This window comes from Sinohyriopsis cumingii, chromosome 9 (assembly GCF_028554795.1).
Source record: "Sinohyriopsis cumingii isolate HCF-2022 chromosome 9, ASM2855479v2, whole genome shotgun sequence".
In the NCBI taxonomy this organism is placed as follows: domain Eukaryota; kingdom Metazoa; phylum Mollusca; class Bivalvia; order Unionida; family Unionidae; genus Sinohyriopsis; species Sinohyriopsis cumingii.
The window spans coordinates 27311901-27339373 of record NC_142969.1 but is presented as its reverse complement, the minus strand read 5'-3'; the positions used below and the strand labels follow the sequence as shown (position 1 = coordinate 27339373).

The following is a 27473-nucleotide window of genomic DNA, read 5'->3' as shown; positions in this document are numbered from 1 at the left end:
TTTCATATTCTATCCTTAATAGAGTTCCTCTGCATCACTCTTCATCTCCTTTAATGCCATCAACTCAACCAAAAAGTAAAACTTTTCTTTACAGTGTCTGGTGTTTTATGGAAAAACAATCCAAGTAGGTTATTAAGTTTTGAGGTAGTTAGAATAAATGCTTATGCCAAGGAAACACCACTGCAGCCAGCCTTGGTTGATTCAATGGTAGGATTTGAAGCCATAAACTTTTTCAGTCACAAGTCTGGCATGCTAACTGCTGGAACATTGTGGCTCATGTCTCCATTAGTTGCCTTTAATGACATGCAGGTGGGCATACTGGGCAATCAGGGGGTAATAAAGCTTAATCTAATAAAATATTGCTGACATACATTATATGGATATGTGTCTACTGATATGTGACTATTTAGTATTTCTCTCTCCAAAATAAAAAAGTATAAACAAAATGGAAAGTTAACACCAAAAATTGGCTGACACATTTTGTACCTAAGGGGTCATCTAGCTGGAACTGAAATCTCTCTATTTGAGGTTGGAAAGAAAAGGTTCTGTAGGTGAGGTGGAGAAGAATTGTACCATTTAATTGATTTTGATTTTGATTTTGAGCTGTATAACTTGACTCCAGCTTTGTCTATTATGTGGCATAATTATTTCAGATAACACAAGCAAATTATCACTGCTGCCACTGTGGATCATGTTCAAACTATATGACTGAACCTGCATAATTCAATACTTTCAATGATTTTCAGAAATAGTTCCAAACTTTTCTTGTATGATGCTGGTTTTATTTTAACAATTTCACGTTAATTAGATTTAAGATATCCTTTATTAATGATCAGGGGACAATTTTTTTATGGTTTCTTAATTTTAAATTGACAAAAATATTTTAAAATAAGCTGAATTGATAGGAAAACTTTCCTGCCCTTAATATGCAATTAGTAACTGGGAAGCAATGAAAATATACAGATAAAAAATCCATAGCTGCTGCACAGCGTCCTTATGATCTTCACTGTAAGAACTGTAATGCACTCCAAATTTTGGATCAAAATTTTCTTTTGTGTGCTAAATAAAATTGTATTTATTGAATGAGACACTAGTATAATTATTATTAAAATTAATAATTACTTAATTTATTTGTGTGTAAATTTACTATTGTATTTTCAATGATGTACCTACTTGTGTGATATTTTAGAAGAACCTCAAAGATATATGGAACAAAACAAATATGTGATCAAAATTGACTGTAAAAAATGATGACCTATTATATCTGACATGAATGACATATGATGTTGCTGAAACAAAATGTCTTTTTAAAGACAATATGATAAAATTAGTTAAATAATACAAAATTTAGCACTATGACAGAAATAAATGAGGAAAATAAAAATCATTACATGAATTATTAACTCAGGATAAAAAGTGAATTACTGATAAATGGACATAATTATCCAGAGAAGGACTGAATTATAACAAGAAAAAAAACTGTCTGGTTCCTAATTTCTACAACAAAGTACTATTACTTAAAACAGTTGTGCAAATAAATGATATTTACCACAAATATCTATGAGCAAAACATTCCAAATACATTGCAATAGGCCATATATATATATATATATATATATATATATATATATATATATATATATATATATATATATATATTGTACTATGACAGTGTCACATGACATGAATATGGCAGTGGTCATTAAAATTGTAATGAAAAGATTTATAGACAGGAATGAGAACTTTGCCACACTTAATAAGTTTAGGACAGAGATGGATGAATCTCTCTCTCTCTCTCTCTCCATTAAGATTAAATACGAATGTTTGAATATATGTAAGTGATTAGTAAATACTGAGAGTAAAAGGAAATGCTGGAATATATGTCATTAATAAATAAATATGCCATTTCCTTACAGGATTCTGAAGATTGCAGTCTGGATCCTTGCTGTGTTAGTGATAGGGATTAATTTCTACCTCATTGTACTATTTCTGGTATGTATTGTAGGACTATTTCTGGTATGTATTGTAGTGCTATTTCTGGTATGTATTGTAGTACTATTTCTGGTATGTATTGTAGTACTATTTCTGGTATGTATTGTAGTGCTATTTCTGGTATGTACAGTAGTGCTATTTCTGGTATGTAATGTAGTGCTATTTCTGGTATGTAATGTAGTAATATTTCTGGTATGTATTATAGTTCTATTTCTGGTATGTATTGTAGTACTATTTTTGGTATGTAAGGTAGTACTATTTCTGGTATGTATTGTAGTACTATTTCTGGTATTTACAGTAGTACTGTTTCTGGTATGTATTGTAGTACTATTTCTGGTATGTAAGGTAGTACTATTTCTGGTATGTACATGTATTGTAGTACTATTTCTGGTATGTATGGTAGTAACATTTCTGGTATGTATTGTAGTGCTATTTCTGGTATGTAATGTAGTAATATTTCTGTAATATATTATAGTTCTATTTCTGGTATGTATTGTAGTGCTATTTCTGGTATGTAATGTAGTAATATTTCTGTAATATATTATAGTTCTATTTCTGGTATGTATTGTAGTACTATTTCTGGTATGTAAGGTAGTACTATTTCTGGCATGTATTGGTTTGCTGTTTCTGGTATGTATGGTAGTAATATTTCTGGTATGTATTGTAGTAATATTTCTGGTATGTATTGTAGTACTATTTCTGGTATATTTTGTAGTTTAATATTTTTGTATGTAGAGTAGTACTATTTTTGGTATGTATGGTAGTACTATTTCTGTTATGTATGGTAGTACTATTTCTGGTATGTATGGTAGTACTATTTTCTGTTATATATGGTAGTACTATTTCTGGTGTGTATGGTAGTACTATTTCTGGCATGTATGGTAGTACTATTTCTGGTCTGTATTGTAGTACTATTTCTGGTCTGTATTGTAGTACTATTTCTGGTATGTATGGTAGTACTATTTCTGTTATGTATGGTAGTGCTATTTCTGGTATGCATTGTAGTACTATTTCTGGTATGTATTGTAGTACTATTTCTGGTATGTACATTAGTACTATTTCTGGTATGTATTGTAGTGCTATTTCTGGTATGTACATTAGTACTATTTCTGGTATGTATTGTAGTGCTATTTCTGGTATGTACATTAGTACTATTTCTGGTATGTATTGTAGTGCTATTTCTGGTATGTACATTAGTACTATTTCTGGTATGTATTGTAGTGCTATTTCTGGTATGTACATTAGTACTATTTCTGGTAAATATTGTAGTGCTATTTCTGGTATTTACAGTAGTACTATTTCTGGTATGTATTGTAGTGCTATTTCTGGTACATATGGTAGTATTGTTTCTGATATGTATGGTAGTACTATTTTTGGTATGTTTCCTAGTGCTATTTCTGGTATGCATTGTAATGCTATTTCTGGTATGTACACTAGTACTGTTTCTGGTATGAATGGTAGCACTATTTCTGGTATGTAAGTACTATTTCTGGTATGTATTGTAGTGCTATTTCTGGTATGTATTGTAATACTATTTCTGGTATGTATTGTAGTACTGTTTCTAGTATGTATTGTAGTACTATTTCTGGTATGTATTGTAGTGCTGTTTCTGGTATGCATTGTAGTGCTATTCTGGTATGTACAGTAGTGCTATTTCTGGTTGTATGTAAGAGAATCTAAACCATTAAGTAAATTTCTTTCCTTGATTTCCAGTCTATATGTCTGTAAGCCAATGTAAAGTAGGAAAGGAGACAAATTTAATGACAAATGACTTCTTTTTATTACTGGCATTATAATTTGGTCAATATCTTCTCGTTCATGGTGCATATAACAGGAAAGTAAAACCTCAACTGCTTCAGTCACTTTAATATTCAGCAAAGTCAGAATGAAAGTTCTTTCATAATGCACTACAACCCTCAGAAACTAGAAATGGCAGATGACTTGAAGAAAAAACTAGGACCTGCAGTCCAAAGTTTCAAGGTTTGTCTGTAGATTCATTGACATAATCCTTCATGTCAATTCAAGCCTTGAATATACTACCTTATAGTGAGACTTCCTTATAATGAATCTTTTCCTTTATTATGATGTTGTCGATTGGAACCATAGAGTATATCACCTTAACTGAGACTGTCTTATAATAAGTTACATTATACATGTTACATAATACATACAGTAATCCTCTCTCATAACATTGTTGATTGGAACCATTGAGTACACCACTTTTGAGTGAGACTGCCTTATAGTCAGTTTCATTATACATACAGTTCTAATATTGCCTAATGAAATGGGAACTCAGGCCATACTCAGTGATAGGAACCATGCTGTAATGAAGGACCTTATGCTGTTATGTTTTGGTCAACAAACTCGATTTGAATTCCAGACCTTTAACGATTGGGATCTTTATTGTTTGCTTATCAATAATAATTTACTTTAGGTTTGAACCAATATTTTGGAGTTGAATATTCAGTTATTTTTACCATTGCGACATATGGAAGCATTTCTTTATATTTTCTATATCTGAAAAATTGAAGATGAAACAGATGTCCTTCTCTATGTGAAAATCTTGGTGTATCAAAATAACTTGTTCATGAATTGGTTTTTGTCAATCCTTATTTGTGACTTCATTATGAAACTTATTCTTGCATGGCCATTTTGTCTTTCCAGTTTTGCCAGATATAACATGCTCACTTGAGTCTCTTGTTTTTATTTCAAGGGCGATGATCAGCCATGGTATGTCTACCTTATTACAGCTCTGATTGTTGTGGTTTATTTATCCTTCATAATATACTTAGTAAGTATGGCTTATATATCTTTCATATCATACCTAGTAAGTATGGTTTATATATCCTTCATATCACACCTGGTAAGTATGGTTCTTAACTTGATTATAACTCACCATAATTCTGTTTTCAGTTTGTGACAAACAGCTCACTGTGGGTTACCTCCATTTTCATCTCAGCTAATTTCTTCTGGAGTGCAGTCATTTGGACAACCTTGACTATTTCTGCGAGACAATGATATACCTCAGTATATCATCACACTAATTTAAGGAAAAATAATACATTTTGTTTGCTAAAAACTTCTAAGAAATAAAACCACAATTTATTTGGACCACTTTTGCAATTTCTAATATTGGGTTGAATGTATCATTGACCAAGAAGTTGTGAATGAAAAATAGTTAGATGCATTCACAACTTCCCAGTCTATCTTTCTTTCTTAAATAGCCTGGTCCAAGGTAGCCTGAATGGAAGCTGTTGGAATAAATTGATTTTTGTGTGTGTGTGATATGGATTTTCAATGTAGCTTAAACAATTTGTCTGTCATATCACTACAATGTCTACAGTATTGCAGTTTATAGTGATGTCTAGCACTGGGACACCATGCTGCAGTCATCTGGTATGATGTCCCACCCAGTCACATTATCCTGACACCAGGCTGACCAGTCCTAACACTAACCTCTTAATGCTTAAGTACCATTTCTATAAGTCTTTGGTATGATTCAGCCGGGGATCGAACCCATGACCACTCGCATATAAGGCAGACGCTCTAACCACTAGGCCACCGGAGAGGTAGGAATAAATTGAACACATGATGATATGACTGACCTCAAAGTTGCAAAAGAAGGGTAGTTTGGTTTGGGGTTAGAGAAAGCATTCAATTTATTCAGATCTTATTCTAAGACCTTTGTAAATAAAGTAGTATTGAAAATTTCAGTTTAGAAATACTAGTATATGGATTTTGTTATGCTATATTTAGGCACATTTGTTATTTATTTGTTGTTTATTTTGCCTTCCAAGGATTTGAATGACTGGTTACATGACCATCATTACATGGTTCCCCAAAGAGTTTATTTCTTTGAAAACCCTCACAGCATTGGACAGATTAATCATTGAATGTTCTTAAAACTACTTCTTTTATTAGATGGTCAAAGTAAAATGTTTGAGGCTGTTTCATTGAAAAAGTATGTTACAAAAATATTCTAAAACTTGAACTGCAATTCAAAAAGAAATTTTTTATTTTCAACTACTTCATAAAATATATTTCAGGCCCTAGGACCCTCAAGGGTATTGTCTCTGAAGGTAAGAGTCCTATGAGTCTTTTCTGTATTTTCTGAATGTCTACTGTACAACATGAGTATTTATCGCAAATTGTAACACTATATATGCACACACACATCATGGATACTTACATATGTAGCCAGCCTATCTATCTACCTACCTATCTACCTGCCTGCCTACCCACCTACCTACTGACTTCTCTACCTACCTACCTACCTACCTACCTAATTCCCTCCCTTCCTCCCTGCATTCATCCATCCATCCATCATACATACATACATACGTACATACATACATACATAAATACACACACACAAACACACACACACACACACACACATACATACATACATACATGTACATATCTACCTGGGTTGGCTGCCTCATTGTGTCCTTGGAAGTCACATTGTGCCAGTTTCCTTGGTGTGTTCTAAATGCCATTAAAACTAACAAAAGAACAAAAAACAATATCACACATTCATGAATACGTGATCAATGCCTCACAAATATTCAAATAGGTAGATATTCAATGACATTTATTGTTCACTCTTACATAAAGTTTTATTTCTCATCACTAAAATGTGGGACAGTGGATAATCCTGCTTTTGATACATTTATCATTAGTACAAGTTTATGCAAATGAATGAATGAATGAATGAATGAATGAATGAACAAACGAACGAATGAATGAATGAATAGACTCCAGGGACCAAGTTAATTAGTTTTCACTCTGATATACAAGGGATTTATCATGATGCATAAAGTTTTTGTTTTGTTTCTTATTACATTTCATTACAGCTTAAGTTACTACAGCGTTTAAGAAAAAATACAACTAAAGTTGAAGAAGAAATTCTCCGAAGAAATTGTCTGCAATATCCCATATTACAGCCAGATTCACCATAAATGAACTAGTGGGACTTTGGGTAAAAATGAAAAGAAAGAAAGAGAAAGGAAGGAAGAAGGATTGAGAAACAAAAGCAACAATGGCAGAGTATATGTTCAATGTAAAGACCCTCAGATAGATCCTTTCAAGGCAAATTTGCATTGTTGTACAGCTGATATTATAAATTTATTAATTGACATGTACTTGGTTGTTGAAAATATAGTGAGATGATTGCATTAGATAAATTGTGATGAGTTCCTATATAGAATTTGTATGTTTGCTCCTGATCTGAAAAGAGAAAGGAATATTTTCACAGAAAGTATTGAGCTGGATACCTCATGTCAGATGATGAGCGATTTTTTAAATTTCAGTTAACTAAATACTTCAATGAAAATAAGAATAATGAAACATTCTCCTCAGACTTGGCAAGAAAGCATATATCCCTGAATTTTGTTACTATTATTTGTAGTAGTATGGTAGCATTGTCTGGATATATGTCTTATGCCACAAGGATTTTTCCATCAGCAATGAATTTTCATATTTATTTTATTTTAGCAACATTGTTAAGGGCTGCTCCACTAAAATGTAAACAGGACCCAGGGAAGGCACTTTACTGTGGGGTTGTCACTCATAGACGCATTTGAGAAGTTTATATCATTTTTATTTGAACTCAGAGTAATCAGAGTATGATAGAAAATATTTTATAAAAATTGCCTTTCCTGGGACAGTATCATGTGTGTTTAAATGAAACAACCGTAACATGTTCAGACATGGACAACTTTCTACTGGGCGCAGGCCAGACAAGTGATTTCTAATACGACACCCTATGATGTAAATGAACAGAGAAAAACCAGGTCACAGCCTGAACCTGGCCTGCGGGCCATATTTTGCAGAACCCCAGTTCTAGCTCATTGGTCCTAATACCAAGCCAACACATTTATGGTATGGTTCTTTGAATGTACTGTCTGTCATTAGTCAGCATTTGATTTTTCAACTTCTCAAAAACCACTTCATCAATTTCAACCAAAACTATCGGAAAGTATTTTGGTACAGTATATAGACCTTTCAGACTAAATCAATTTACTGTCAAATATGGTCCCATTTGATAAAAAGTAGTAAAATACTTACACAACTTCTTAAAAACCACTTGAAGGGTATTTGACCAAATTAAAGATAAAACATTTTGGCATGAAGGTCCTTAGATTTTATACAAATGATGCCAATCAAGAATAAAATGAGGCCGATGTTTCTAAAAACAGAAAAACTTTTAAATAACTTGTTGAAAATCAATTATAAGAATTTAACAATATTTGAGAGAATTTAAGTTTGACAGAAAGCATTCAGGCATAAACACCTCTCATATTTGTTTCAATGGTATCAAACCACCATCAAAATATTGCTGCTGATAGCAAAAATAGAAAATTCTATTCTCAAAAACTGCTCAATGGAAATTAATTAAATTTCTCAGAAAACATCCTGTAATTAAGGCCTTTCAGATTGTTTGTTTTTTCAATTGATGATATGCTGTCCAATATGGCTGCTGCAACTAAAAATAGATAACCTTGACATATACCTTTTCAAAAACTGCTTAAAAGAATTTATTAACCAAATTGTGGAGAACCATTCCGGCATACTGCCCTGTCATTGTTTTTTTTCCAACAAATGGTGCTGATCTTTTGATAAAAACAAAGAATGAAGATACCAAAAACTGGAGAAACTATTAAAAAAGCTGTTTTTATGACCAATCAACAGAAGTATAAGAAATGTTGGCAGTAGACATGTAGCTAAAACCAGGATTTTTGACTAGCTAATCTTGCATTTAAATTTTAGATAGAGGTCAGTTAGGTGTGCAATTAGGCTTTCTGTTTTCTTTTAGAGTCATGTGATATAATAGTCAGAACTTTATTATGGATTGTGTAGGTGCAGAAGCTCTATAGTATCTGATTTTAAAATTTACTTATGTACTTACATCTGTCCATCAGTGTGTCCATTCACACTTCTTTTAACCAACATAATGATACAACCTTCGCATATAACTGGATGTCATTTGGTTTGTAAATAAATATTATTATAGATGTGTCTTTTAAATGTTTTGTCATTTTAGACCCAGCTCTGATGAAGTCTCAGCACCTTTCCCGTTAGTATTAAATCTCCACTATAGTGGATTCTTCTAGTTAGATTAGCTCAGGAGTCATTTAACATATTCCAATACAACATGGTTTGTACACTATCATTTACTCTTGATGTGCCTTCAGTGTATTTTGTCCCATCAATGCCACTTTGAATATATATATCAATTGATGCAATTTGGTATGTCAATTATATGTACATATAACAAAAAGGTTTTGTCTTTTAAGTCCAGTTTTATCCGTTATTAGTATTTCCTTTTGTTCCAGCCATTTGATGTGTGTATAATTGCATAGCCAAATATGTGCTATTCCATTGGCTTTCCAGCAAATGTTCATATTTTTAAGGAAATTTCAAGTAAATTATAGAGATCAGGGTCCTATGTGGTGCAGCTATCACTACAAGCTCTAGTTGTTTTGTACTTGATTTATTGGCTTGCTTGTCCATGACTCTACTCATTGCAGTATATATTACATTAAAATTATGTTTTAGTATTAATCTCATACTTATGGAACTTTCATCTTCATAATATGGCACATCTGTTTTAGTCTACATACACCACACACACACACACACACACACACACTGATGTGTCTATCTAATTTTCAAAACCTTTTGAGCTGATCTTCAAAGAGTTTCAGAGGGACACAAGACTTGATAGAAATTCCGTTAATTTAACAAGTCATCAAACTATCTACAGTACAAATGACTCAAGGCCTACACGTTCACATTGGGGTATGTGTTTAGGTCAATCTCATTAAAGTTTTGCATTCTGAGACCTTGTGTATGTGCATAAGAATTCAATAAATTCTTATGTTCTATGCAAGTACACCAAACAAATCTACTCATAATTGTTGAGAAGGTTGTGAAAGTCTCAAAAATACAGGACGTGAATATTTATAGTTATTTGTTTTATTCTATAAAACAATTTCATGATATGAACTTTCAAAAGGAAAAGGTGTTTCCAAATGAATATTTTGAAATTTGGGCTTTCATTTGGAAAAAACAGTGACATTGTCACTGTATCATTAACATTTTCAGAATATGTCTGATGTAGGTAATAATTTTATTTAAAGTTTCGAGAATTTTCAATATGTCATTGAAAATATTCTAGCACATTAGTGTAACCAAATTTTGTGATTCCTATATTACCAAATTTTGTGATTCCTATATTACCAAATTTTGTGATTCCTATATTACCAAATTTTGTGATTCCTATATTACCAAATTTTGTGATTCCTATATTACCAAATTTTGTGATTCCTATATTACCAAATTTTGTGATTCCTATATTACCAAATGTCAAGAAATTCTCCTTATTAACAGACTGATGATTTAATTTTCAATGGGGAAGGCTTACTTTATATCTAAGTTTCTTTTTTAAAGTGTTTTGTAATATTACCCCAAATTAAAAATTTTCAACTGATATAAAGAATATAATTATAACTATAACAGGATTATAATGGCTGTGGCGAAGCAAGTTTCTCATTGTTAAAATAATTCAAACTTCTATGGTACACATGACCACATCAAAATAAATCCTTTGAAAATTCTAATACACACTGAAACTGCATTTGACTATAATTTTATAATTTTTGTCTGTGTAATTGAAGGAAATAAAAATGTAAATATCTATTTCCTTGAAACCAGTTATTAAATAAATTCCTGTTAAAACTATATATATATATATATATATATATATATATATATATATATATATATATATATATATATATATACACACACTGTATATATATATATCAACATTAACATAAGCTTCAAATTGTTAATTCACATATGCACAAGTAAAGTAGAATGGCATTTTAGAATAAACAAGTTCCCAAGTAAATTTCATCCAGCTGCATTTATCAAATTCACAAAAGAGTTCAACACAAAACATTAAAGTTATTTTAACACACATATTGAACAACAACAAATAGTTATTGTCCTGTGTAACTAAAATATGACCGATAACAGTTAAATTCCAGTTTGATGCTTTATCTGTGTACAGCAGCAATTCCAATAATAATAATAATAATAGAAAGAAGTGATGATTATTGCTGTCAACAGTGTATTACAAACATTTTGTATATATCTGCTAATTAAATTAACCAAAATATAGATCTGAGGGAAACAATTAAAACCTTCTTGATTGTCTACACAAGCATGTATTCAATTGAAAAATAAACATTTCATTATAATTCAACAAGTGTGATATTTAAATTTCATCTGATTTAAAGAGAAAATGTACCTCGGGGAGAGGAATCTATAACAGAATTTTCACATCTGCAAAATTACCCGATCCCCAATAAAAAACAAAAATATATCATGATGATGTAAAACAGCATGAACGAAACACCATAATTATAAACCCTGAACAAAAAACTTACCTGAAAAACCATTGGATCAAAAGTTTTTAACATATTTTTAGTAAGACCACAAAGTTTGTTACTCTTATTAGCAATACAGACTATATTTGGTAAACGAAAATGGATACTATATCATCAACATGAGGAACTGAAATTCCAGAAAAGTATGTCAGGCACTATACAAAATTCTGAATTCAAAATTAATTGGACAGAGTTCATTAAAATGGGAATCAAAACTGTCACCAAAAGGTGTCCTATGTCAGAGAATACTTACCCAGTTGCATTATATAAAACCCTCCCAGCTACCCCACAGTTCATACATCCTCGTTGGTATATTGCTCAATTTAGAAACCAGTGACACCTTGTGGCAGCAAGGGGAGATAATGAACAAAAATTATTGCCCTCTGTGTACATGATATAAACAGAACAAATTAATTTTTGTCTTCTTATTAAAGCTGGATTCAGAAAGTAGCAGGCATATATATCCAGTTTTAATGTGATGGTAAGTATTTAAGAGATAGTGATGGGAATCAGTCAGAAATTCATAATCGATAATCGCTTCCACTTAACCAACTTATAATCGGTTACTAAGAGCAAATTTTAATTTTTGTTTGTTATACAGTTATATCTTCGCTCAGTAGTTGAAGATGTCAGTAAATGTACAGGAGTAATCTCTTTTAATGACATGTATACGTTAACCTGATAATAATATTACATTTTTGTCTATTATGTTCTGTTATTCTTGTTCTAAAACTTTGTTAAATGAATGCAACTTTGTATGGCTGATAAGTCATATGTAACTGAAATACTGCTACAATCCCCCAAAATCCTTTCATTCATATGTGATGTGTCTATAATTTTAAGTGCAGAAGAACATGGTTTTCTTGTTTGTCATTGTTTACAAATACTAAAAATAATGTTGAATTTAAAACTGAAACAAATCATCAAAATGTACTTAAATTTATTAACTAAACAATTTAACAACTTGATCATGTAATAATGGCTATATGTTCCTAATTATGAAATTTTGCACCTATGAAATATCCTATGGTTTTATATTTGTGAAGGAAATTAATAAATTTCAGGTCAACTTTAGTGGCTGGAGTTTTACTAACCTTTGTGCTTTGCATACAACTAAAAAGTAGTCTCCCTTTACACAATCGATTATGGAGTTCACAGTTGATTATCTTATTGGTTCGCTCAACCAACTGATGATCAATTATAATTGATAATCAGAACAACACTAGTAAGAGAACCATAATTTACTGAAAATATTGGCTTTTTCCATTATAATTCCCCTAGTCCATGGCTCCAGTTGTGAGCACAAACACAGGGCAGATGTGGTACTGAGAAAAGGGGAGTATGTGATGATATTATATTCCGGATATGAAGTGAATCTAGTAAGGTGTACCAGAATTTTTGTGATGGTAAAACACCAAATATTTTACCAGACTGTGTCCCAGATATAATTCTTGACCACATGTCCCCACCATGAGGCAGGATACAGGAGCTGGAGTGGTACCAATAGGAGAGTATGTAATGTTATATTCCCAATGTGAGATAAATTGGTGTAGTAATTATAGAAATATAAGTGATGAAAAACTTCAACCAAAAATTTGAATCAAAATGTGTCCCGATAATAATTCTGCTGTCTGGGCCTCATCAAGGGGCAGAGCACTGAAGCAGGAGTTGTATTAACAGAAGGGGAGTATGTTAACTATATCACATTCCAAATATGAAATGAATAGGGTAAAGGGCTATGGAAATGCAAGCAATACAAACATTTTTAACCAGACTCTTTAAGGGCTGTTCCAGTAAAATATACATGGGACACAGGAAGGCACTTTTAATATAGAACAGACACCCATTTAGAATTTTGTATTGTTTTTATATGAACACTTTGGGTAATCTGAGTACCCTAGCATGAATTTTTAAAAATGTGCCTTCCCTGGGTACCATGTATATTTAAATGGAATAGCCCTAAGCAAAACCTTTCCCCATAATAATTGCTTACCCTAAGCCACTCAGGGAAAGGAGTGCTGCTAAGAAATGGGAGTTATGTGATGAAATTATATTCCAAATATAAAGCAAATTGGTTAAAGGCTAACAGAAATATGGATGATGAACAACATGTTTAACCCAATTTCATCCCCATTATAAACCCAGACCCCAGGACTCCACCCAGGGGCAGCAATGGAACAAACAGAAGGGTAGTATGTAATAATATTCCATTCCAAATATGAAGTGAATCAGATAATGGGTCACAGAAACATACTAATGAAACTTTTTAACCAGAAACGTTTAACAAAATGACATAGAATGTGTATAATTCCTGATTCCATGGACACACCAGGGTTAGGAATGGTACTATGAGATGGAAGTATGTGATATTATATTAACAATATGAAGCGACTCACTTGCAGGGCCATTGAGATAGAAATATTGGAAAAAGCTTTGACCCAAACTGTTAACACACACACACGCTCACATTCTTAAAAGTGTAAATTTGATCAGACCTAGTTCTGCTTGACATCAAATCTAATGCTAAATATGTTTTCCATCTATAATGCTAATAACTAAGGAAACAGAAATAAAGACTGCACAACACTTTCTTCTTGACTGTCAAAATACTCTGATCGTAGAGGTCACATCTTATATACACACTTCCTTTTGCTCTCCCAGTTGAGACTTTATTATTTGGTAACCCTATATCCTCTACAGAAAATAATTTCCAAATATGTTTGTCTGCAAAATTTCATTTGGACGACTATAAAAGATTGAAGTACTTGATTTAAATCACAAGCTTTAGAATCATTTTTATTTAGTTCTTATTCTTTGTTTAATGTAGGTATATGTATTTGAACTTTCCATCTGTAACAGCTTGTGCAAGCATCCATATTTATGTAATAATTTTTGTTACTAATAGGAAGAGAATACTCTAATAAGCTCATACTCTCAACTGATCCCCAAATTCAGGTTTGAAAATGTATTTGACAAAGTTTCTGAAAATAAATAGGGTTTAAAACAAAGTCCATAAAAGGTTAACACATATTTCGACAGTCAGTGGTGCAAACTGAAATGTAAACTGAAACCTAAGCCTTCTTAATTTTAAGCATTATACCAAGTTGGTGTCAATTCATCAAGTCTTTCAAAAGTTACTGTGCAGAAATTAAACTCTCAATGACATGTACTCGCTGGATGGATGGACCAGTGGGTGGACAGACATACATAGACACAAAATTCCTTCTACGCAGAGAATGGCAAAGGAATAGAATCACTTAGGACAAATATGGGATATTATCAATGTCAAAATCTGAACCATAAGTAACTACCGGATTTATTTATCTTTTAATTCATTCACCATGACCAAAGCAGTGTCAACATCATATCGACTACTGCAGGCAGGACATAAAAGTTTACTTTCAGTCAACAAAGGGAAACAACATACATGTACATGCAGTACTTTGATTTTACAAACAAACAAACAAAAAAATATGAAAAACGAGAGACAAGTATGATAAATTTATTCCAAAACAATCTAGTAGCGCTAAGTGTACAGCCATCTTAAGCTAGTAACCAGAATGATTTGAATATGCAATAAATTCTAGGTAATCATCACACACACACACATGCATGCATGCACACACACACATGCATGCATGCACATACACACCATCTTTCTAAGTCAAGCATTGCTTAATTATGTGACAAAATGTCGTACAAGTCTCATCAGTCTAAAGAGCCAGTGGCTTATGGTAAATAAATATACAATACTTGCAAAACAGGAATTTTAAAAAGCAACGCAAAAAATAACAGCAATATTCAAAGCAGGATGCAATAAAATAAAGTTGAGCAAGTTTCATGAACCTTTATGTTTCAAATTTATAGATCAAACAGAAGTTGTCACTATTGCTTGTATTAAACATTGGTCACTAGCTAGTTTTCTTTGTACAAAATTGCTAGTTCTTTTTTATTTTTTAATTTTTTTAATTTTTTTTATTTGCTACAATCAAGTTTTATAAAGCTTTATCATGTATCTGTATAGACCGGATGATGATGTCTTAAATAAGTTTAGGGTGCACACTGCCAACAACTATTTTTAACCTATGTTTTAATAGGATAATGAAAAAGAAAGAAACAGAGTTGATGATACAAACATACATGTAGCATTCCATGAATAAAAGATACAGTTGATATCTAATGTTGTCAAATTAAGCTCTAACAATATAATATCACAACCTGAAAGTGTGCAATAATCTAAAGAAATTTTATTGATCTATGAAGAAATCAACAAAGTAAGCTCTACTATGCATACAATTTACTTTACTTTCTTGCTGACAATATCTAAAAATAGATACGATCATAAAGAGAAATAGTTTTATCTGTACACAAAGTTATCAAGCATAAAAACTGGGTGGGTTCATATCTTCATTAGCCAAGGTTCCAATTTGATAACCCTATCTACACCTTGGTATATCGAGCAGATACTTCTGTGCTTTGGGTCTGTGAATTTCATTGGATGCTGTGGCAAGCCACCACATCCAAACAAACTTAAGTTGTTCAGATTTGAATACTGTTCCTACATGATCGAGATAAGGGAGCACACAACTTGAATGGACTAATAAATAAACAATTTTCCAGTGCCAGTCTGTGTCTGCACAAATACATTTCACTCAAATACATCTGTAATGGCTTCCCTCTGGTACATAGTCATTCTTTCTATATTAAACATTCAAAGTATCCTTGTTAGGTCAATTGCCCCCACCATTTTCAGCCGATGTATAATGCACTGCGCTATTACTTAGTTTACATTACATACTATGGGAGGCAGCTCATGAAATCCATTAGATGATGCAAGGACAATGCACTAATAGGTGTAGATAGGATTATCATACTGAACTTTGGCTAGTGAAGATGGCTGGATTGGATAGTGGTGGTGGTGAAATGAAACAAATGCTGAAAAATAGATCATATCAGAACACGAGTAAAATAGTAAAGAAATGTCAAAATTATCACTTTTACACATAACGGTGACTATTACAACGTTCTACCAATGTGACAAAACAAGAATCACAAACAGCACATGATAATTCCCATCTTGTAACTTTTCCCTACTAATGAACCCAACCTCCGAGTTATGGATTTTGATTACTGTATGATAATGAATGAATTGCCCACTGAACTTAGACATAAAGACACAGTGATCCCATTCAAGAGTGCTCTCAAAATTCACTTATTTCGACTGCAAGAACATACTTAAAGAACTAATAATGTTTCCTGCCTTAAATATTTTCAGCATGTTTTTTTATGTTTTCTAATTTCATGGTGCTTGTTTCTGTAATCATATCAGTATATGTTTTTTATCTTTTAGTTGCTGTCTAATGTTGTAAAGCACTTAGAGGTTCTAGAGATTAGGCGCTATACAAAGTCCTCATTATTATTATCATTATTATTATTATAATGCATGGACCAGGATCAATTATCATTAGAATATATGCAGGGTTAAAAAGTTACAGCCTGGATAAGGACTCGGACAACTCACCTTTTGTGACCTTGACTTTTACAGCAGGCAGTATGAGTGACACTGTCATATCAAGCCATGTAACAAGTTAAAGTTTCATTATAATATCTTCACTGGTTCCAAAGATATATTGGTACACCTGCATGGATTGAGGTAACTGAATTATATTTTCCCTCGCTGTGACCTTAACCTTGAGACAAGGGGTGCTGGTATATTACATAATGTTTAGTAATGGTATATAGTGGACTAAAGTTTCATTATTTATAATCTGAACACGGATACACATGAAGAGCTACATTTTCTCTGTTTGTGACCTGTACCTTTAGGCAAATGGGTAGCTACTGTATATGACACATCACTGCTGCATGAAATAAAATTGGTTAAAGTACCATTAAAAGTTACTGGCCAAACAAACGGACGATGCCAAAACAAAAATACATCCAACTTAAGTTCAGCATAAAAACAATTCTCCAAAGCAACCAAAAATTCCTTTAGTACACAAACCTTCCATAATCAAATATTTATATTAACTAAATTCACAAGTTCTGATGACAAGTATAGAAATTCCCTGTCAGATTTTATCACATGTCAATGTAAATATGATCATGAATATGAAGAAAGAAAAAAAAAAACATGCATAATTCAGGAAAAGTCCTTATTTTCTGCCACTGGAACAAAATATAAAACAGACATCAACACAGCAAACTTCTGCTATGTTTTTGTATTTTAAATCTTGATCAGTAAATCTAACCTGAACAAATATGTCAAACCTGTCCAAACGGTCAAATATGTCAAACCTGTCCAAATGGTCAAATATGTCAAACCTGTCCACACGGTCAAATATGTCAAACCTGTCCAAATGGTCAAACCTGTCAAAATGATCAAATATGTCAAACCTGTCCAAATGGTCAAATATGTCAAAATGGTCAAATATGTCAAACCTGTCAAATATGTCAAACCTGTCAAAATGGTCAAATATGTCAAAATGGTCACCTTTATGTAGTGATGATCACATCTCAAAGGCCACTTAAACATACCCAAAAATTTCCTATATAAAAGTCAGGTATATAATGGTCTCATGTGTCCCACAGCAGCCGAATGTTCCCCCAAAAAAATGTCTTGCCCTTGCTTTAAGTGACTGCTCAGTGTATGCAAACTAAACTGAACTGCCTAATGAAGAAGGCATTATTTAGATAAATGTATCATGTTTAAATCAATGCGATAATAATTATAATTTCAACATACTCCAGCCATACTGTCAGTGCAACTCAAATGTGTCAATACGTAAAATTTGAAAATAGTAAAGTTTTTTATCCTTAGGGGACAGAGCCTAACTAATTTGTTTTTGTCACAACGGACAACTGAGTCACCTTTATTGCTAGTGCAACAGGCCTAGTTCAATATCTTATTAAAGCTATAATTGATGAAAAAATGTTGATCTTTGAGAGATACAAGTTACAAAACTGATTTTTTAGGGTCTGTAGCCATTCAATATTCAAAAACTTGTTTATAAAGACAGGTGAAGTTTCAGTTCATATGGCACTAACTATAGTCACATAATGCTTTTTTCATTCAACACAAGCCTCTCACACAATCCATCTTTTGATGTTGTGAGTTGAGTAACTGTTTAATCTATATATTGTGGAGATGGCTGTTTCTAATCATACAAGGTGGCTGAACATGAGTTGGTTCTCTGTTTCAGTCATATAAAAGCTGTTAGTAGTAAAATTTAGGTTTTGTCATGGTGCACAAAACATGTCAAGGTGTACAAAACAATTATTCTTTGTTGTTGTAGAAGTCAGTAGTGATTTACTTTGTAAGATGGATTAAATTTAGTGTGATACAGTACTCTTGTGAAGTTTGATAAAAATAACATATATATGTATTTTATGATTTTCTTGAATAGTGCACTAAGCTAATCTGTTAAATAATAATAATAATAATATTAATAATAATAATACTGAGAGCATTGTATTTTTTCAGAAACTAAGTTTTAAATGTGAACCTGCAAACATAGGTCACCTGTGTACAATGGCTAGTTGTGCATTTTTCCATGTGTGGATTTTATTTATAGGTTTGACTATTTACAAGTATTTGTAAAATCAAGATGTATAGGTTATTACATGTATACAGTTTGAAACAGCTTCAAATTCGACTAAAATGACATTATCTTACAATTTTCTTTGATCAACATCAACAAAATGCATAAATTTTACACTTTCAGTTATGAAAAAAATTACGGTTTTATGCGATCAGTCAAAAGCAGATTGGTATTTCAGCAAGGGTTGTGTCTACTGTTATAATTCTAATCTGGAATATACTGCCTTTGCTTTAACCCATCTTTTTCTACCTGTTAACAATATATATTCCTCATCATTTTTTACACTGAATGACAGTGAATGTTTGAAGCTTACAGTTGGGTTTACACATGGAATAGGGCTTATGTAAGTTGTGTGTGGTTTTGTATATTGTCTATAAACAATTCTAAACATATCATGAAATGGGTACCTGTTACATACATGTGGACTGCATGAGATTTATAATTAAATGTAAATTACATATATTACATACCTAATTTTCAAATCTGCATTTAATGGACACCTTGCCTTCAACTGGACAACAACTCTAATTTAATTTTAAAAACAGAATCCTTAAAATAAGAGCTAAAGTACAGACCTGTCCTCACGGTTCAAATAATCCAACTTTTCCAAGTATGCATTGACAAATCGAACAGTAGATAAATACTACCAACAATTACTTAAATTAGAACAAAAAAGGAAAATTATCTCTAAAAATAACAAATATAAAACTTTTGCATCATGTAATCAGCACTGAATGTTTTGGGGAATTTTTTTAAAAAATTCATTTTATATGTATGCATGAAGAATGAATTTGGAAATTGTTTCCTACTAATATGTTAATGATTGTTCCATTTGTTATTGGATTTATCTCCCTTACATCTTGTAACAAATTTTGGTTCTGTGTTTCTGGTGAAGACGATCATTTATTTTCAAATTTAAATGGTTTCTAATATATTTCATCTTAATGCATAAATCAATATAACAAAATATAATGAATTTAAAAATTAGTAAACCTAATGTAAAATTGTGAGCATTCATGAAAACTGTAAATAGATGATTAAACTTTGAAAAATTTTGAAATGAATTGTGGAGAAAGTTTTTCTACTTGAGCTATAAAAAAAACCTATAAAAAAGCAACGGAATTAAATCTGATACGATCAGAAAAGAAAACTAAATGAGGATCAAAAACTCATCAAACATATATGAGTCAATAGGTACAGAATGGACTGCTTATTAAAACCAAAGTCGACACTACACTTACAATTAGTGCCTGATGTAATCAATATATCAAATCACATGAAGGCAATCATCACATGTTCAAATGTTGTATATCAAATGAGATACTGGTCCAACACTGAACAAATACCTGGTCAATAAATATTACTTTCCTACCAGCATTTTGAAAATTTAACTCAATCAGGCAATAACTTAACTGTTCACACTATTTTGTCATTGACTACAATGTAAACCACTTGTCTTTCCAAAATCAAAATGAGAAATAAGGTCAAGTCACTGGAATTAATTTACTTCCAAAGTGTGAAATACTATTTTCTGTCAATAATCTTGCTTCCAAGTATCAAAACATTGTTTTAAATTTGTCACTATTATGACTGATTTCAAATGGGCAAAAGAAATTAATTTAACCAAATAAATTTTCTTTAGTATGAAATTGTTCAAGCCAGATAAGAAACATTATAAACTGTGTTAGCTTTTAAAGAAAGCACTACATGAACTGAACAAACTACCCAAAACAATCAAAACTATTTCCATGGCTTGCCATGGTAAATCCCATGTTTCCCCCACTTCCCATCCAATGACCTGGAACCATCTCTACCACCACTCACCAGACTGTGAACCTGGAGTTTGGAATTTGGCACGAGTGTTCATTTCATTAAATAAGCTGAATAATTAAGACTGAAATTATTTGACGAGTTTCATAAATTTAATTAAAATACGAGCACCAATAAAAAATTATATTTATCATGTGACAAAACAGATCTTATTTAATGAAACTACATTATAGTGTATTGAAATACATTAGTAGCATAGTGAATACTACAGCTAATTATTGTAACAGTGTAGTGAATAGGGCAGTGAAATATAGAAGTAGTGAAGTGAATCACAACATTATTATTAGTACTGTAGTGCAGAACAGTGTAGTAAAATGACACTGAAATAGACTAGAGCTGAGGTAGTTCTTTTGTTAGACTGCTTGATTCATAATCCAGGTGTTGCAAGGAAATACACCCACCCAGGTAGCCAGGGTCAGTTACATAGGTGTGTCCTTGGGAAAGGCACCTGGATCCCATTTCCTCTGCATGATACAGCCAATAATACATTAAAAAGTGCTGTTAAAAGAATAAACAAACAAGCCAAACAATACCATCAGACATATATTATGACATGATGTCATCTGTGACATAATGAAACATTATTATATGTAATACACATGGGAAAATGATTACAGGGCCATGTTAACCTGGTCATGATACAAATCACCTGTCCATCTACTATGAAGGTACAAAGTTTGCTATAAAAAAACCCACTAGGGCTGTTCCATTCAAACATAGACGGTACCCAGGGAAGGTACTTCTACAAAATATATTCCAGAGTACTCAGAAAACACAGTTTATATAAAAACAATACAAAATTTTAAATTACATCTATGGGTGATGACTAAATATTAAAAGTGCCTTTCCTGGGCCCCCAAGTATATTTTACTGGAACAGCCCTTAGAGACTATCACTGTAATTGCAGTTATAATGTATCGGAAAGCTGACCATCTCACAGAGACCTCAAGGAGAGGCTCACAAGTCATACCACTCTTGCAGATGCTCTCCAGATGGGCTACCTATGTACCAAGATTGGTGAATTTACACACAGTAGTTTAGATGTTGTATTGGGTAGATGGACGGACAGATGGATGGAGGCTATCACAGTATCTCCACACTTTAAAAAAAAATATTATCTAGCAATCTGCTGGCTCTACAGTTGTAATATTCAATACCCTACTGTAAGTTAATGCTTCAGCGCTAAAGAGGAATTGAAATGTCACCTATTCAAATATAAATTTCAAGCACAACCACAATTCTTTCACATATATGTACATACATTTTATAGCAATCAGATGAGCAAAATATTTGTATTATGCCGACTAGAAATAAAATATTCAAATTAAAACTTTAACACTTGTGAGGAAACATGTCAAAAATGTTATCATAATGGGCATTTGTCCTGAAGTTTTAAGTTTTTATCAATATACAAACTATCGTGTACTTAACTACGTACAAAATAATGACATTGTAATATGATAAATGGTAGCATTTCAACATAATTAGCCATCAAAGTTGACAAAAGCAATGACCTACGATCAGTTTAGACCACATTACAAATGTTAATTTAGTAATGTGGTCACAAGGTCTCCTGATATCATACTCGCTATAGGTTGCATGCCACTTCATCTGCATGTAGTCTTATTAATTGAAACCATAACCAAAATCCTGCCACATCAGACTGAACCAGTAGCTGCCACCAACTGTGATAAAACACAAGAACAAATATTTCCGAAGACAAAGCTAGAGAGGTTATATTGAGAGTCCAACATGTGTAGTAAATCATGCTTGGTCCAATTGAAGCAGTTACATTTGACCAAAAAAAACAACGTATTCAATACACCGATACAATTTTGATATCTGTTAATATGTTTTATCTCCAGGTTTTCTGTAGAAATGGTTTCTGCTGATTCTTAACCAGAAAGGAAAAATCAGGATACAAACATAAGAAAAAAAAACGTAAAAAAACCCCAAATGACTGAAAAATAATGAGAAAAAATATCACACATTTTAAACCCCCCGTTAATTAAGTACATAAAATGAATGAACAGCAATGAAAATTCTAATTATGCTTTCCATCTATTTATTATCCAATAACCAGATTTTATATTGCGAAAATTGTATGAACACTAAGAGTTTTTGTATCTTTTTGCATGGCGTGTTTAATATGGTACTGGCTATAATATGCCAAAAGACACCAATGACCCTTAGATTACAAGTCCATCACTCTCCCACATGAGCTACTATGCTTTCACACATTGAGACAAGATTGTATATATTTAATTCTGTGACAATAAAAATAAAAGAGATTTACTGCGCTGACAAAAACAAATACAGCAGAAGATATAAATGCCAGTCTCTCGTGTGACAATACTATCAATATTATGAATGTGAAATTTACAAATCTTTTGATTGCAACCAAGATATACAAAACAATTAGACAACACTAAAAAGATATGAATAGCTATTATATTATGAACATATTTTAGCTATTACCATAAATTATTATACAGATATAAAGCTAATGTGAGGGGATTTGCCTTTAGAATCCAAAAGGAAGATATGATGACAATTTTATTGATTAAAAATGGATTTGGGGTATATGCAGCTTTCAAGACTCATTGGTAGACTGAATTTTTCTCTCCCTTTATGCACAAAAGAAAAAGCAATTATCCATAAAATTATTTTGGTGAAACAAATGTATTTATTATTCAAAACATTGATCACATTATCAAATGGCACATCTTTATTCAAAACTTGAGACATTTTTTCCTATATATATCTCATACCTGCCATGGACACTAGCCATGGACACTAGGCATCTGGGGGAATTCATCATTCTGTTCCTGGGATTCTGGGCATATAATGAGTGGAATATCAGGCGCATCATCTTTCTTCAACTAAGCTATTGCATCATGGTTTCTATGTTGGACTAGTTCCTGAGGACGCTACTTACAATGGAAATATGGAGTGAACTAAGGGAGCTGTTAAATATGGACTCAAAGTCACTTTGCTTACAACCGTGAATCCAAGCTTTTTTCCTACACTGTTTGTTTGGAAACTCAAGAAAGTGTATCCCTTGGATTTGTACATGCTTACTATTGCAAACCAAGGCAACAAAATACAGTATTATACCAATATGGCTGGCAAATCCTCAGTGTCAATCACTATAATTCTCTGGCAGTGGGTATAATGTCCTCAGCAGAAATTGCCAAGTAAGTGATATTTTTTCTGCATATTTTCGCAGCAGTTGTAAAAATCTATCAAATAGCAATTTGGATCAATTTTGCATGTCATAAATTTGGAATTATAGTGAAAGAGTGATTAACAACATATAATTGTTAAAATCTGAGATTTCAATTTATCGTGTATAATATCCTTTAAGAAAATATTAAAAAATTGGGAATCAGATATTGCAAATAACATTACATTAATATCAAAATGGATGTAATTTGTTATAGGTAAGATTTTAACACATATAACTGAGCTTTATTACCAATCAATTTTCAAGTTTTTATGACCTTAAAAAAATGCAATAATTTAAAAGAGAATATACTTAATATATTAAACGATACTAAAAAAAAACAGAAATGTAAAAAAAAATATCAATGGAAATGGATATAGACGTAGAATTTTGCCTTTTATCATTGAAAAACTTAAAATAAGCCTGGACAAGTAACCAGGAAGTAAGGTCTTTAATAATGCTCTCTTATTTATGATTAAACAGACTTTAAAAGTACTCTCAATAATGAATACATATCAAGACATAAATACATACACAACTTTTCACTAAGTGCATTTCAATAACATTTAATGTTTGATAATTTGTAAGCTTTTAACATTCCAACCAAAAATGTGATCACAAAAATTAAACAACCTCAGCAAAGTCTGTCATGTGATGTTGGGAAGACCTCCTTTTCTTTTTCACTGGCCCTTCTATGTTTGAAGAAGACACACTGTCCTGTCCCTTGATAGAATTTTATAGCTAGATACTAAAAACATTTCAGGAAAATAATGTTTTCAATTGTCTTAAATTCACACGATTGTAATCATTATTTTATTCAATAAAAATCCCCTGCAGGCTTGTAGATGTTGAACTGGCCTAATGTGCCCTTCCACACATTATATGAGGTGCTTAATGGAGACAACATCTCTGCCCTGAGATGTGTCCCATGATGATGTTTCAGCTGAGAAGGTCTTGGAATTTTTAAAATAGTACAGTTAACATTTAATTCAAAAATAAGTTTTGTATTTGAATAATTTAACACATTAATGGCATGATTTTATTTTGTGTCTTTTGCTGGATACCTACACTTACTTGGCAATGAATAGCCTGAATGTACTGATGTGCCATAAAATCCTATACATACAAAAATCCTTGAAAAAACCACAGCCACTTGCAAAGTAGGGTTGCAAAACTGCTGTAACCTTGAACTCACTGAACATATAAACATATAAAGCCCTGAATTAGTTGGGCATACAAACTTCTGTAATCATCAGCCTGTCAGGCATACAAAATTATATAGCCCTGAATTAGGTGGATATACAAACTTCTGTAATCACCAACCTGTCGGGCATACAACCTTATGTAACCCTGAAATTGTTGGACATGCAAACTGTTGTAACCTTAAACTGGTTGAACATTCAAACTTCTGTAGCTGTCAACCTGTAGGACATTTCTGCAGCCCCTAATCTGATGAACATTCACAATTTGTAGCACTTGTTGGAAATACAAAAATTATGTAGTCCTGAGCTTATTGGATATACAAAATTGTGATCATATATAATAATAATAATAATAATAACTGAAAATCTATCCAAAACCAGGTTGCCACAAATACCTGATGTACACAGCAAATGGTGAGATTCTACAGTACACAAAAAGTGAACTGACCATGGACCTAACTACACATGAATGGCAGATAAGAAGACATAATACTTTGTGAAAACTAGGGTACTACTATGTGTGCACAGTGACACCTGATTATCCAAATGTCACAATCAGACAGCAGTTTTGAAATGTACTTCTGGTGGCTTGATAAGGTCTACAATGAGCTGACATGTCCTATTATTACACTGATGACTCAAATGAGATAGTCCTACGATACGGATGCTGGGCTGGTAATGGTAACTCCCTTCTTACTGGAGACATTAGTGGTCCTCTACGGAAAACATGACTAATAGAAGACATTGGTGATGTCGGAGATACCGGTGATTTTGAAGATTCCCCATGCTGTGATGGTGTGGAGGGTGTGTGTTCTGCCTCACTTTTTGACCTGGGCCGTTTGGAAGATATCCGTCTTGAAGACACAACTACTGAATTATCAGGGTCATTCATGGGAGAAGTTGGAGATGAATTTGCACCAAGAGTACGAAGTTTTGCAAATAATTTTTTGGGTCTGGAAACTTTACTTTTAGAGTAGAATGGTCCTGCACTTGCCCCAGCTGCATCAATTTCAGAATTTTGATAAGATAATGAATCGGATCCACTGCTAATGTTCTCCTGCAGAGGAATGTTGTCCATTTCATTTTCATTAGGTCGCATTATCCCAACTTCATATGCTACAATAGATGCATGATCCAGCTTTCCTGGTGCTTGTGACATCTTCTCAACAATTTCTGAATCCCTCTTTGTCTTTTCCTTCTGAGACAAACGTCTCCTTGCATACAAATCTGGATTTTCAAGAACTTTTCTCTTGGAATCTGTTAAAGACAGAACATGCTGCACCAATGCACCACATAATTCCTGAGCTGAACATTGTTCCTCTGTTAGCAACTCAAATTCATATACAATCCGTTCCATTTCTTTCAATGCATAGATATGCCTTTCTTTGGGTTCCATTTCTGGTTTATGTTTAAGATAGTAATCTTCTGAGGTAGCTGCTTCATTGAAATTCACATCATTTCTTTTACGTTCAGCAATTTTTGTAACAACAGGGTCAAAATTGTCAGAAATGCCATCTGTGGCCAGAAAAATGATATCTCCTGGATTGGTAAAACTTAATCCATATGTCATGTTCCTTAACTCTGGATTTATGCCATCAACAGGTCCTAAAGCACCACCAGCATCCCGAATATCACGTTCTGTGGAGATGTCATGAGATCCAAGAGTTATCTCCCTTATACCTTGATTCTTACTGAACACATAAGCATAGCTGTCACCAACATTTAAACAACAAACTGCAAACTGTTCAGAATTTCTTACAGGACATATGACACATGCACAAAGAGTTGTCAGTCCCCCTTCTTTCTTTAGAATCAGCTTGTGAGCCTCATCAAACGACTCCTTCAGCAAGTCAAACACTTCCTTAAAAGGACATAAAAACACAGATTATGATGATAGTAAATGCCGATTTTCCCCCAGATTACAAAAGACTCCCATATTGTCAAGCCTGCCTATTTATTAAGGTACAAACTAAACAACTTTAACCTTGACCTTAGTCTTGGGTGCAGGTGGCTGTATACTTTATATCAATGGATAAGCACACAGATGCCCAAGTAAGCATCATGTTCAGCTTCCACCAATATAGCAAAAGTAACTAAACTGGACACTGTTGGATCTTTCCATATTATAGAGCTGGTCCATTAGAAGATGCTAAACAGAGATAAC

General features: G+C 32.5%; 2 protein-coding genes across 6 annotated transcripts in view; one reads left to right on the top strand and one right to left on the bottom strand.

Annotated features, from left to right (window-relative positions):
- Positions 1–9008, top strand: part of LOC149791447 (natural resistance-associated macrophage protein 2-like) — a 47758-nt gene extending 38750 nt beyond the window's left edge. For both annotated transcript variants that reach the window (XM_089969983.1, XM_089969984.1), the window contains 4 exons: positions 1917–1992; positions 4706–4783; positions 6039–6071; positions 6849–9008. In XM_089969983.1, the coding sequence (XP_089826109.1) occupies positions 1917–1992; positions 4706–4783; positions 6039–6071; positions 6849–6953 (292 nt within the window). In that variant the 3' untranslated portion in view covers positions 6954–9008. The remainder of the gene's footprint in view (positions 1–1916; positions 1993–4705; positions 4784–6038; positions 6072–6848) is intronic.
- Positions 9009–14936: 5928 nt separating this feature from the next.
- Positions 14937–27473, bottom strand: part of LOC149791446 (PP2C-like domain-containing protein CG9801) — a 57507-nt gene continuing 44970 nt past the window's right edge. For 2 of the 4 annotated variants that reach the window (XM_089969981.1, XM_089969982.1), the window contains one exon: positions 14937–27170. In XM_089969981.1, coding sequence (XP_089826107.1) covers positions 25935–27170 — 1236 coding nt within the window. In that variant the 3' untranslated portion in view covers positions 14937–25934. The remainder of the gene's footprint in view (positions 27171–27473) is intronic. The other 2 variants (XR_016423359.1, XR_016423360.1) reach the window with 2 other exon arrangements.